The sequence below is a fragment of the Orbicella faveolata genome, unplaced genomic scaffold, assembly GCF_042242905.1.
Source record: "Orbicella faveolata isolate gen_17 unplaced genomic scaffold, um_ofav_v1 contig_1, whole genome shotgun sequence".
In the NCBI taxonomy this organism is placed as follows: domain Eukaryota; kingdom Metazoa; phylum Cnidaria; class Anthozoa; order Scleractinia; family Merulinidae; genus Orbicella; species Orbicella faveolata.
In genome coordinates this window covers 2,026,500-2,038,719 of record NW_028301536.1, presented here as the reverse complement: position 1 = coordinate 2,038,719, position 12,220 = coordinate 2,026,500, and the positions used below count along the sequence as shown (strand labels likewise).

Sequence of the window (12,220 nt, the reverse complement as noted above, 5' to 3'; positions counted from 1 at the left end):
CTCTGCAGTCTCATTAGCATTTTCTGTAGCCGTGCTGGGGCTTTATGGAGAGGCTTTTTGCAGATGGTCTCAAGTGGCTGGTGGTCGGTCCGAACTTCTATGTCAGATTTGCCATAGAGCCAGTGGTCAAATTTTCCAAATGCGTTACAAATGGCCAGGCACTCTTTTTCGATTTGGGAGTATCGTTGCTCTGTTGCGTTGAGGCTGTTTGATGTGTATGCTACAGGTTGAAGGCGTCCCTCACTATTGGGCTGAAGAAGAGCACCGCCCAGGCCTTCTTCACTTACATCGACTTGAAGTGTGACCGGTTTGCTGAGGTCATAGTATTGGAGCACTGGTGCAGTGGAAATGAGGTGTTTGGCTTTGTTAAATGCGTCGTCTTGTGCTTGTGCCCACATAAAGGGGGTATCTGACTTGGTGAGTTGGGTGAGAGGTCGGATAACGGTGCTGAGGTTCGGACAATAGGGTGAGAGATAGTTGGCCATTCCTACGAATCGCTGAACACCTGCTTTGTTTCGGGGTGGGGCCATTGCTGACATTGCTACTATCTTGTCTGGGTCTGCTTGCATTCCTCGATCAGTTATGACATTGCCCATGAATTTGACTTGTTTTAGTTTGAACTGTAGTTTGCTCTGGTTTAATTTTATGTTCTTTTTTGAGCAGCGCTCCACAAGCGCGACAAGACGGCGGTCATGATCTTTCTCAGCTTCTTGGTAGGTTGTTCCGTCTCCAAAGACAAGTATATCATCTGCGATGCACAATACTCAATCAAGGCCCTCTAGAGCTGACATGAGGCGCTTTTGAAATTCCTCGGGGGCGCTTGATATGCCAAATGGGAGGCGGAGCCATCGGTATCTCCCATAGGACGTGTGCATTGTCGTCATCAGTGACGATTCTTCATCAAGGGGTACGTGTAGAAAACCTTCTCTGACATCAACTAGTGAGAAACAGTTGGCATGGCAGAGTTTATGGAGTTGTTCAGACAGTGTTGGCATTTGATACACTGGTCTGAGAATACCTTTATTGACTGTTTGACAGGGGTCAATGCAGATTCTTGTCTTCTTTGGTGTCTCTTTAATGACTTCATTGGAGCACCACGAGGTGGGTTCCTCTACTTTCTTTATGATACCAGCTGCAGTATATCTGTCAAGGGCTTCCTTTTCTTTGATGCGTTTCGCCACAGGGAAGGCCTTCGAAGTTTTCAGGATACTGTTTGAGTATGTCTTCCTTTGTGAGTTTCCCGGGTGGGGCCAGGCGTCTTTTGGAAGGGATCATTATAGGTTTAGAAGGTGAGGGCGTTGCTGGGTCACCGTATGGGCTGGCACTGTTGGTTTGGTCAGGGTGGTGGCCTTTTACTCCATTGAGTGTACTGTTGGTTTGAGCTGTTGGGGTGCCTGGGTCTGGATTGGTTTGTGATGAGCTGGCTGGGTAGGCAGGGGCTCTCTTGCCTGACGAGTCTTTTACTGCTGATGTGAGTGAAAATATTTCGTGTGCCCTGATGGTGATGAGCCCCAGTGCCTCGCAGTCGGAGCCAGAGAGAAGGGCTGGTTTGTTCATCATGACATCTCTAGGAAGTATCTGGAATGTGAGCGATTCGTATCTTTCGTTTCTTTCGCACAGAAGGTCAATCTGCCCAAGTGGTTTCAGCGGCTGGGAGTCGCCATAGGGGTGTAGTAGGTAGGGTGACTTTCTAAGCTTCATGTTTGGCATGAGCGTGAGAAGGGTATCTTCAGACAAGGTATTGCAGGTGGCGGCGGTGTCTATCTGGAATGTCACTGGGGTGAATTTGTTCCCAGTTGCAGACATGGGCAGTGTAACAAAGTACTTTTTCTTTGCGTGGTTTGTGTGGATGCTGTGTATTTGCCGTGTTTCCAGGGAGTAGCACTGTTCTTCGTAGTCATCAGTGTAGTATTCCACAGGGTGGTGATCATTTGCCGTCTGCAGCAGATGTATGTTTTGTTCAGGGGGGTTTTGGTTGAGACCGGCCGCGAGGTGCTCTGTGGCCTCGACTCCTGCCCTGAGCTTGCCATTGAGTAGTTCTCCGTGGTTGTTCTTGTTGAGAGGGACCTGTCTCGAGACAGACTCTGGAGAAGTGGTCGTTAATGCCACACTTAGTGCAGGTTTTACCATTTGCAGGGCATGTTTTCCAAGGGTGGGGTCCACGTCGGTCTCCGCACCAAAAGCAGGTTCCAGGCTCCCGCTTTAGTTTCATTTGTTTGTGGCTTATCCAATTTACTTGTTCCTCAATTCCTTTTGTGGCGTCTGTAATGAGTTTGTTGGCTTTTTGGGCTGACTCGAGGGCCTTGGCTTCGACGACGACGTCTTGCATGTTCTTAGGCATTCCATCCGACTTTAAATGCGTTTTTAGTAACTCAGCTCTCATTGTGCCATCGTGCAAGCCAAAAACGAATTTGTCGCGGCACATTTCGTCTGTCAGTGTATTGTACGAGCACAGGCTGCCCGCCTGTCTGACCTTAACTTCCCATTCTTGAACAGATTCGTGTGGGCTTTGTTGAGTGTTCCAGAATTTAAATCTGTCTGCCAGTAGGGAGCTTCCGATAGATCCAGTGTAATGAAGTCGTAATTTGCCCATCCAGATCCATGGTTTTTTCTGATCATCAGCTGTTATCTGGGGTTCGATTGTGTAACGGATCACCTGCAAAGCTTCGTCCGGCATTGACGATCGGAGCGCTGATATTTCCAGTAATGGTTTCTTGTAGTAATTTGCTCTCTCTGTCTCGGGATTTTTCGCCAAGTTTCTGTAGTCGGCTTGGATACAGTAGTCGTGGAATCTGAGTTCGAAGTTCTTGAAATTTTCTGACATATTCCCCCCGAGTTTCAATTCGGGTCGCTTGAGGTTCGCCATCGCTGTTTGACGAGTCGGCTGTGGTCGTTGAATTCGCTAAATGTACGTTTACTCTCCGTGAATGCTTCTCTTGTCGATTTATCGGATCGATCCCACTTCTGACACCATGTCGGGCGGTACAGACGACTCAAAAAATATCGAGAGCTCAATGAACACAGTCTTTATTCCTGAGCTTGACCACGAGGACTTCGTGTTACAACAACAACATGATCTGGGGAGCCCGGATGCAGTTTCCCTCAGGGAGGGCCTAGGTACAAGTGACAGGCCAACACTTCCATGGGAAGTTAAACTTAGGCACGTTTATGTGCTACATGTGCTGTTCAATGTTAGTTGTAATCATTCCCTGAAGAAGTCTCAGATAGAGACGAAATGCCTCTTACAACTAAAAGAAGTCTTCCTTTGTGCTGTTCACCAGTCTTCGTTAAAAAATAGCACAGTTACCATTGATCGCCATGCACTGAACTCTTGTTACTTTAGGCACCTTAATAAATATCAAAAAGTAAAATCCACGAAAACAGTGTTCAGCAGATTCACATGAGGCAATAATGAAGCACTGGTACCAGTACAGTTGTTTTCTTAATGTAGGTTGACATTCTGGTGAACAATGCTGGTAGGTCACAGAAAGCCTTGGTGGAAAAAACATCATTAGAGGTGGATAGAGCACTTTTGGATTTAAATGTTGTTGGTCCCATCTCTTTGACCAAAGCAGTCCCCCCACATATGATTGAACGTCATGAGGGGCAGATTGTGGTGGTGAGCAGTATTGCTGGAAAAACTGGTAATTTTAATTCATTTGTTGGAATGAATAAATTTAATGAGTTTTGGGTTTTATAAAATATTCATTAACTGCAGGGGTTAATAATTTATTGTTAAACTTGTTTTATAAATTTAAACTGAAAAGTCTTGAAATGAGTGGCTGATGACATGACTCCTGACTGACTGACTGACTGACTGACCGACCGACCGACCGACTGACTGACTGACTGACTCACTGACTGACTCACTGACTCACTGACTCACTGACTCACTGACTCACTGACTCACTGACTCACTGACTCACTGACTCACTGACTCACTGACTGACTGACTCACTGACTCACTCACCCACTCACTCAGTCACTCACTCACTCACTCACTCACTCACTCACTCAATAGGCCCTTTGCACAATACGATCACAAGGTATAAGATCTGCCATGCTGGATAGCAAACTGCACACTGAGAAATCCAAAACAAAAAAATTTTGTGCCTGAGTGAGTTAATAGCTTCTGTGTGTAAGAAGTCCCAGTGCAAAATTTGCCATCCAGCGTGACAGATCTTATATCATATGGTTGTTTTGTACAAAGGGGCTATTCGACTGACTGACTGACTGCTTGACTGACTGACTGACTGACTGACTGACTGACTGACTGACTGAATTATGATGGTACATCAAAATGTGGAAGTAGAATTCATGTAGTTTTTTGTCAAAACGTCCTTTGAATTGTCAGCTTCCATACATGTACTTTAAGGTCATTCCTCACATTTGCATCCCGCATCCTTACTGCGCATAATTTATGGCGTCATTAGCGCACGCTCGTGCACGCGCATATTGAAAACATGATGGATTTACCTTGATGTTGATCTCTGTCAGTTGAAAAATGGCTTTAGCTCACCTACGAGCACGGGCACCCCAATTTTTTTTCCAGTAATTGTAATCAACTAATCATAAGCTTTGCATGAGAAAAGACTGATCTAATTTCTATTGCTGAAAATTGAATAAATAAGAAAAATAGCAGATACACTGTGGCCTTTTCTATTTTGCAGTCGGTAACCACGTCAAGAAATTTGGTTTAAATTTTTAATCAAGGATTTAGCTTTCTGTCTGAATCAAACTTAAAATGTTTAGTTCTGTCCGACACAATGTATTGACTGTGGTTTAATGTGTATTCTTATGAGTCTGGGCTCACAAAGATTTTACAATTACTGGGAATGCATTTTTATAATAAGTATTAAATAATGCCAAAATGGGGCATTTTCAATGCCTCACTGCTCCTTGATGAGCATGGGCACCCCCTTTTTTATTTCAAAATGGAAGTTGTCATATGACAAATATTCAGTGGACAAAGTTTGAACGAAAATCTATTGTCACTTTTATTTCAGAGGAATTACCTTAACAGTAAGTAGCTTGACAGGTCGAAGCTCTTGAGATTATTGATGACGCAATTTTAATGTTAATTCTGAAGGTTAAAATAGGTATGCAGGATCAGCATCATTAAAGCAATGACCGATCCTGTAGAGCATGAAATTGTGATTTAATGATTTGCAGTTAAAGGGGTTACCCCAAACTTGCAACTTGATTTTCAAGAAGATTTTGTGAGTAGATCTGTGTTAACACTGATAGCTATGTATAAATTAAATTATTCTTCGTAGAATTACCTTTTGCAGCAACTTATGGTGCGAGTAAACATGCATTGCAGGTATGTAATTGGTATCGTGAAGTTCTGCAACCATTGTAAGCTACATGTAGGAATTACTAGCACTTCTCAACACATGGCTAAATCACACTTTTTTTTCTTAATTTTTTTTTTCTGGGGGAAGACTGTCTATTTCTTGTTTTGTCTTCTGTCCAGTTTTTAACTCTTCCTGTCTTCTTTCTTTTCGTCCTTCCTTCGATTCCTGTTAACTTTTTCTACATCCGCTGGCCAATATATAAAGCAATTGCACTCTCTTGCGACCAAGTTGAAAAGATTTATTCACCAAGTGATTTGCCTCTGTGGCAATGTCTCTTATTCGTGGATCGTTTCTGCACGGTCTACGTGCGTATGTTTTTTGGCTTGAAGTTCTCACTGTGAAACCAATTCAGTGCTGTTCAATGGAAGTAGTACCCTGTATGATTGACCTGAATGTAACACCAGGATACAAGTCGCATTTAAGCTTGGGGAAGACTTCAAGGTTCATCCTCCTCAATTCGATTGTACGGGAAAGTTATCATTGTTTTTCCTTTGCAATCCTATCTGACATTAGTGGTAACTTAGGGCTTGACAAAGGCTAGCATATTTTGAGTTCGAAATCGATCAATGTGCTGGACAAATTCTCGAATGATTAATGCTCTAGATGATTTTTTCATCGGAAAGCAAAGGCTGTGTTTTGGTAAACGTTATATATATATATATATATATATATATATATATATATATATATATATATATATATATATATATATATATATATACACATATCCATTAATAAGGAAAAAAAAGTGAAAAAAGATAATTTTGTGTCCTGGAGGATTTGATCTCCGGGTGGCCTCTCGCGTTTCAGGCTACCATCTACTCAACTTTGCCACATCCGCATTGAAGGAAAATTGGTGAAACATATTCATTATATTGGTTTCTACGGAAACACCGGGTTGTTAGAACAGCAGGCTCACGTGAAAAGAGTTGCGAGAAAGTCGTACCAATGGATGGCTGTTTCCAGCTTATCCTTCAAGTAAAATGTGGCTGAGCTCGTTCGAGTGGAAGTGAATTGTGGTTTTTCTGGAAATGTTTCTCATTCGTACATTTGTGGATGTTTAGATGTTTGACGGTGGCATCATTTGTCACAAACTCAATGGAGTTGGAGTAGCGGGAGAATGTACAGCTAATCTATTTTTGAACAACTTCGTTTGGACATATGCTATGAATGGACTTGCGTTATTTAATTAATACAAAAACTCCATTCTCAGCCTTTCATAATTCATTATCCAAATTTGATTTTGTCTTATATGTCCAAGGAAACAAGAGTATTTGAATTGAACCTCATAAGGTTCAACAATAGTTTGAATGGCACATAATCAGGTTGTGTCTCAAGAAAGGCTTAATTACCCACCTGACAGACTAGACTTAAGAGAGGGGCGAAAATCAAGCTTGCTAATAAGTCTCAAGTCAAATGGAAAATTTTGAAACATGTATGAATTCTTTCAGAATTTATATGCTTGCTTGATCCCACAGGAAACAGTTAGTTCTGTTTCCCCTCAAACCTCTGGCTAGTGCTCTCTAATGGCTCTGTCTTGAGAACAACGCTAAACCTTGGCCAGAAAATGCATAGTACTTACTGCCATTATCATTTTGGTAGGGCTACTTTGATACTGCACGGCTGGAGCTGGCTGAGCACAACATTCATGTACAGACTGTTCTGCCAGGACCAGTCAAGTCAAGCATCTCTCTTCATGCTTTCACTGAAAACATTGATGAGGTAAGAAAACAGATAATGTTTCTTAATTGATATCTATGCAACTTGCAATCAATTGTGTATTTTAGTACCAATTGGCATAGAAAATACAGCCAAACAGAATACAGGAAAGCCATTAAATATGCTCAATGGTATCAGACAACCAGCTAGCCCATCATGTGCTGCATTGATTGTGTTGGCCGCTGTATTTTCTATGACATGGTATAAAATGGTTATGCAGTACTTTCTTGTGGTGTACAATTGTGGAATATGCCACTTGTTACTTGTGTTTTCTTGGTATTACACTCTTGCCTATAGGCTTCTGTGTATAGAGAGAAAATAAAAGTGCCTCCTGGGATATTATGGTATGCCATTCTGAAGCATTGCCTACCTTGTAACCTTTTGGTCAGCCTAAAAAGCACACAGATTAGCCGAAATGCCACTAACTCGACAGTGTTTAGCTCTCAATAGTTGTAAGCGTTCATACCAGTTTGTTATACTGACTCGATTTTTAGAGAAACAATGCCAGTAGCAGGGTTTTCTTCCTAATTGACTTGTCATGGATGTCAGCTACATTAGACATCTTAGACTTTGATCGGTCAGTTGAAATGGGAACAGAGACATCTAGACATGAGTATTACAGTGCTGTCTTGTGTCTGCAGGGCAGAAAGCGACTTTGCGTGTTTACAATGAAGAGCTATCAACAACTGACAATCAGTAATGTAACTGCGACAGTTCGCATATTTGTGAAAAAATTTCCAGTAACTCAAGGCTTTTGTCCTTGCAGAAGCTTACAGATCCACCAGGTGCATCTGACTCCGTTCAAATAATGTCGACTGAGCGCTGTGCAGAGTTAATGGTAGTAAGCATCGCAAACAACTTGGATGAAGTTTGGATTTCAAGGGAACCAGCCCTACTAATGACCTACTTAAACCAGTACTTCCCAAACCTCTATAGATGGTATGTGCTGTACAATGTCACAAGTCAGTTTATGTGATGATATTAAGTTAAACTTAATGGGCCGAATATTTAAACGAAGTCTCAACCGGTAAACCGGGTTATTTAAACGGCACTTATCTTAAACCCCACTTAAACGGAGTCTAAACACAGCCTTGCAAACAATAGTAACTTAGACCTGGTCTTGAGTAGGTTTAGACATAGCCTAACGTTTTATTAGTGAAGGTTTTTGTCATGGATGGAAGGTTGAGATATAAACGCCTACAGCAATGGGTTAATACTCGACGTGTTCAAAGAATCCGACACTTGCGGGATAGGCTTAATCCTTTAGAAGAATATGATGACGCCAATTTTTGTTACCATCGGGATTTCCAGCGTTGAAACTTTTTCCCATGATGACTGTTTCCTTTTTAAGCTGACATTGTCATATCCTTTGTTTTCTATATCGGGATATAGCTTCCCGAGCTCGGCAAGTAGAAGTTTTTCTTCTTGGCTAAAATTTGCATTTCGAGATTTTGACGCCAATTTTTCATCTGGCCTCTTCAAAATTCTGAACACGCGGTTTTTGGAAAACAATAGAAATGTTCGTTAAACCACGCTTAAACTTGGTCTCCGCGGAATGCGGCTCGACTGCATTTAAATAATGCGATTTAGACCACGCCTAGCCGTGGTCTTTGGAGGCCTTGTCTAAACCTCGATTTAGTCAAAAACCAGGTCTACCCCAAACTTCGTTTAAACATTCGGCTCAATGTTGTTATGATCAAGCCTTTTTGAAACCACAAAAATAGTCACTCTTTGTTAGTACGTGCAATTTGACCCCCCAAAAAAGATTCCATTCACAAGTTACACATAAATTAAGGCACGGCCATCGAATGTTTCCATCTCTGAAGAAATTTGCAGACCTCATTCCTCGTCGATCACCATGACCACCATATGCAGCCCTAAACGATATCTTGATGGGTAAAAACATATTTAGGTGTTTTGTTCTGAACATTATTATTAAATGGCGTAAATGATGTTAGAGGATATTACATGGCCACTTGGAGATGCAAAATTTCTCTCCGAGTGTTGAAAAATATTTCATGTGCGAATGCAGTGAATGAGTGAAGTATTTTCGACATTTGAAGAGTAATTTCGCATCTCCAAGCGGCCATGTAATGTTCAATTTATTATTTTAACACCAACGAATTACTAATTGAAACCATTTCATTTTCGCTGCGGAAGGCACGATTTGTTACGTAATCATAGTGTGTGTGAAGGTAACATGTTACTTTAACGAGTGAAGATATCGTTTCCACACGAAAGCTTACTTGGTATTTCAATTTGACAAGTGTGCATATAATCAAAATCTACAATTTTCACCCCTAAACGAGATGGGGGTATCCCCACCCCTTTAACAGCGGAATGTCACCCCCCTCCCCCGGCTCAGACTACCGTACCTTGATTTGAATGTTGTGGCATTGTCACCTATCTCCAGGTTTTCTAAGATGTTCTTTATGGAACTCATAAAAAGTCTTTACATGGACAAGAAATCTTCATCAGAAAGCAACAAGTCAAAGAGTTAGGAAAATGGAATGTAGAACAGTCGGGAAAATGATGTAACATTGTACTTCCCCCTTTCCCTTCTGTACATCAAATATGTACAATTTTAGAGACCTTCCACCGATCATGTACTTTTTGATATGCAACATACAAAGGCCAGTTTTTCAAAGCGTGGATTACGCTATTCATGGGATAAATCGCCCTCCAGTAGATAAGTGTTGACGAAACAAACTACACTATGCACTGCATGGTGATTTATCCGCTGGGTAGATTTTTCGGCGCTTTGAAGAACTGGGGTCAGCAGATTAGCTACCGTAAGCTTTATAAGAAAGTAGCTAAGTCAGAAGCGCAAGTGCGCGTTTTTTAAGAGGTGGTCTTGTAGACGCGTTGTTTGATTGTTGACTTACATCATTTTTCAATCAATTAGTCAGTCAGTCAGTCAGTCAGTCAGTCAGTCAATCAATCAATCAGTCTATCCATCCATCCATCCACCCACCCACCCACCCATCCATCCACCCATCCATCCATCCATCCATCTATCCATCAATATATCAGTATATCAATATATCAATACATCAATACATCAATACATCAATACATCAATACATCAATACATCAATACATCAATACATCAATACATCAATACATCAATACATCAATACATCAATACATCAATACATCAATACATCAATACATCAATACATCAATACATCAATACATCAATACATCAATACATCAATACATCAATACATCAATACATCAATACATCAATACATCAATACATCAATACATCAATACATCAATACATCAATACATCAATACATCAATACATCAATACATCAATACATCAATACATCAATACATCAATACATCAATACATCAATACATCAATACATCAATACATCAATACATCAATACATCAATACATCAATACATCAATACATCAATACATCAATACATCAATTTATCAATACATCAATATATCAATATATCAATTTATCAATTTATCAATTTATTACATGCCTGTGTCTCACAAGGACTGGGAACTACCGAATTCACGAATTTGATTGGCTGAAATCGATATTGAAAGCGGTCTAGATTTTTCCATCTAGACCGGTAATGTTTTGCGGTGAAAAAGTCGCAAACTTTAATCCAAAATTATTGGCTATTTTCTTCTAACAATATTTACAAAGAGGACGAGAACACTTCGGCAGAGTTAAGTTCAGTTCATCACCGTTCGCAAGCAAAAGTTCGGCTAGTTAACAAACCAGTTTCATTGAATAAACAAGGACAATTCCCTCGGTCGTGTGTACAGACCTCACTGCGTTTGGTCTGTACTCATGACCTCGGTCAAGATTCTCCCATACAGACCGAGTAAGCTCGGTTAATTTGAGCTACATATCAATATATCAGTCAATCAATTTATCAATCAATCAATCCTTTATTTGGTAACGGAGGTTATGGTGCATACAGTTGTAATATTAGCGGAGCTCCGGCGGCCCGAAGGACCCCTAAGCGGAGCCCCATACCCATATAGGAAAGAAAAGGAAACCCATGCATTGATTTTCTCATGGTTATCATGGCTAGCGGTTGCTTTGGTGGCGTTCGAATGGCTCGATAGAAAACCTGTAAGTTTGATCGAATGACAGATAACGATCTGCACGTGAAATCGAAGCCTGAGGTAAAAGTATTTTTAATTAATTAAGTATCAACTTATAAGTAAAGGTTTTTTAAAACAATTTGAAGTAAAAACTACGGGTAAACGAGCGTGCATTTTATTGTTCTTAACACCCCTTTTTTACATTTTCATACTTTACATACTTTCACTTCTTTGTTTTATATTTATATCTATGCAAAATTTTTGTCTTCACTTTTAAGCTTGATAATGACCGAAGTTCGGTCGAAATGTCGCGCTCTTTTCCCAGTAGTTTTTACTTCAAAGTATTAACTTGTACTAAAAAGGCATTTGAACTGTTGGCGACGGCATAGGGTAAGATATGGACTGGACCAATGGACCCTTGGACCATTGAACTGTTGGACTATTATTTGGACCATTTTCTAGACCTGTTTTTATCAAAAATTAACTCTTAGGGAGGGGTGGGTAGGTATTTTCTTCATCTATGGGGGAAGGGGAGGGTGTAGGGGAGGGCCGGGGAGGGTGGAAAAGGTGACACGAAAATGGCCCTGAAACATTGACAGGAGTGGTATATTGCGACAATTTGAACCAACAGTCAGCCAAATGCAAAGACGAATATATAAATATCTGTATTTTAAAAATAATGGATAGAACGAGTTAAGAGTACACTGTCTCAAATTTTCTTTTAGATCTATTTTATATGAGGTCACCCACGTACCTTTGAAATCGACCTGTGAAATCACGAATCATTTACCACTTGCTTACTAATTCCCTGGTATTTCCGTTGTTGATAAGACAATTTCCCTTACTGTCATCGTTTCTACTATCGCGCCATCACGCTAGCAGCTGATAGACATCACTGAATTTCCACCGCTATAGCCTAATTCTACTTGGCGACACAGTATTCACATGCTCTCTCACATTTTTAATGTTTTATTATGACAATTATGCCTCACTCGTGATAAGCCATCCTATAAAATAAAATTCTCCCGTTATCGATCTTTATCTTTTCAGTACACACCGCGATTAA

General features: G+C 40.7%; 1 protein-coding gene and 1 pseudogene across 1 annotated transcript; one reads left to right on the top strand and one right to left on the bottom strand.

Moving 5' to 3' along the window:
- Window positions 1–676: 676 nt before the first annotated feature.
- Window positions 677–2,952, bottom strand: LOC149117686 (uncharacterized; annotated as a pseudogene).
- Window positions 2,953–2,972: 20 nt separating this feature from the next.
- Window positions 2,973–9,978, top strand: LOC149117685 (dehydrogenase/reductase SDR family member 7-like). The gene is made up of 6 exons (XM_089274655.1): window positions 2,973–3,191; window positions 3,452–3,644; window positions 5,277–5,323; window positions 6,960–7,079; window positions 7,843–8,015; window positions 9,490–9,978. Exons 1-6 carry the CDS (start codon window positions 2,973–2,975, stop codon window positions 9,575–9,577), a joined length of 840 nt encoding a protein of 279 aa, XP_089130781.1. The 3' UTR covers window positions 9,578–9,978.
- The last annotated feature ends 2,242 nt before the right edge of the window (window positions 9,979–12,220 follow it).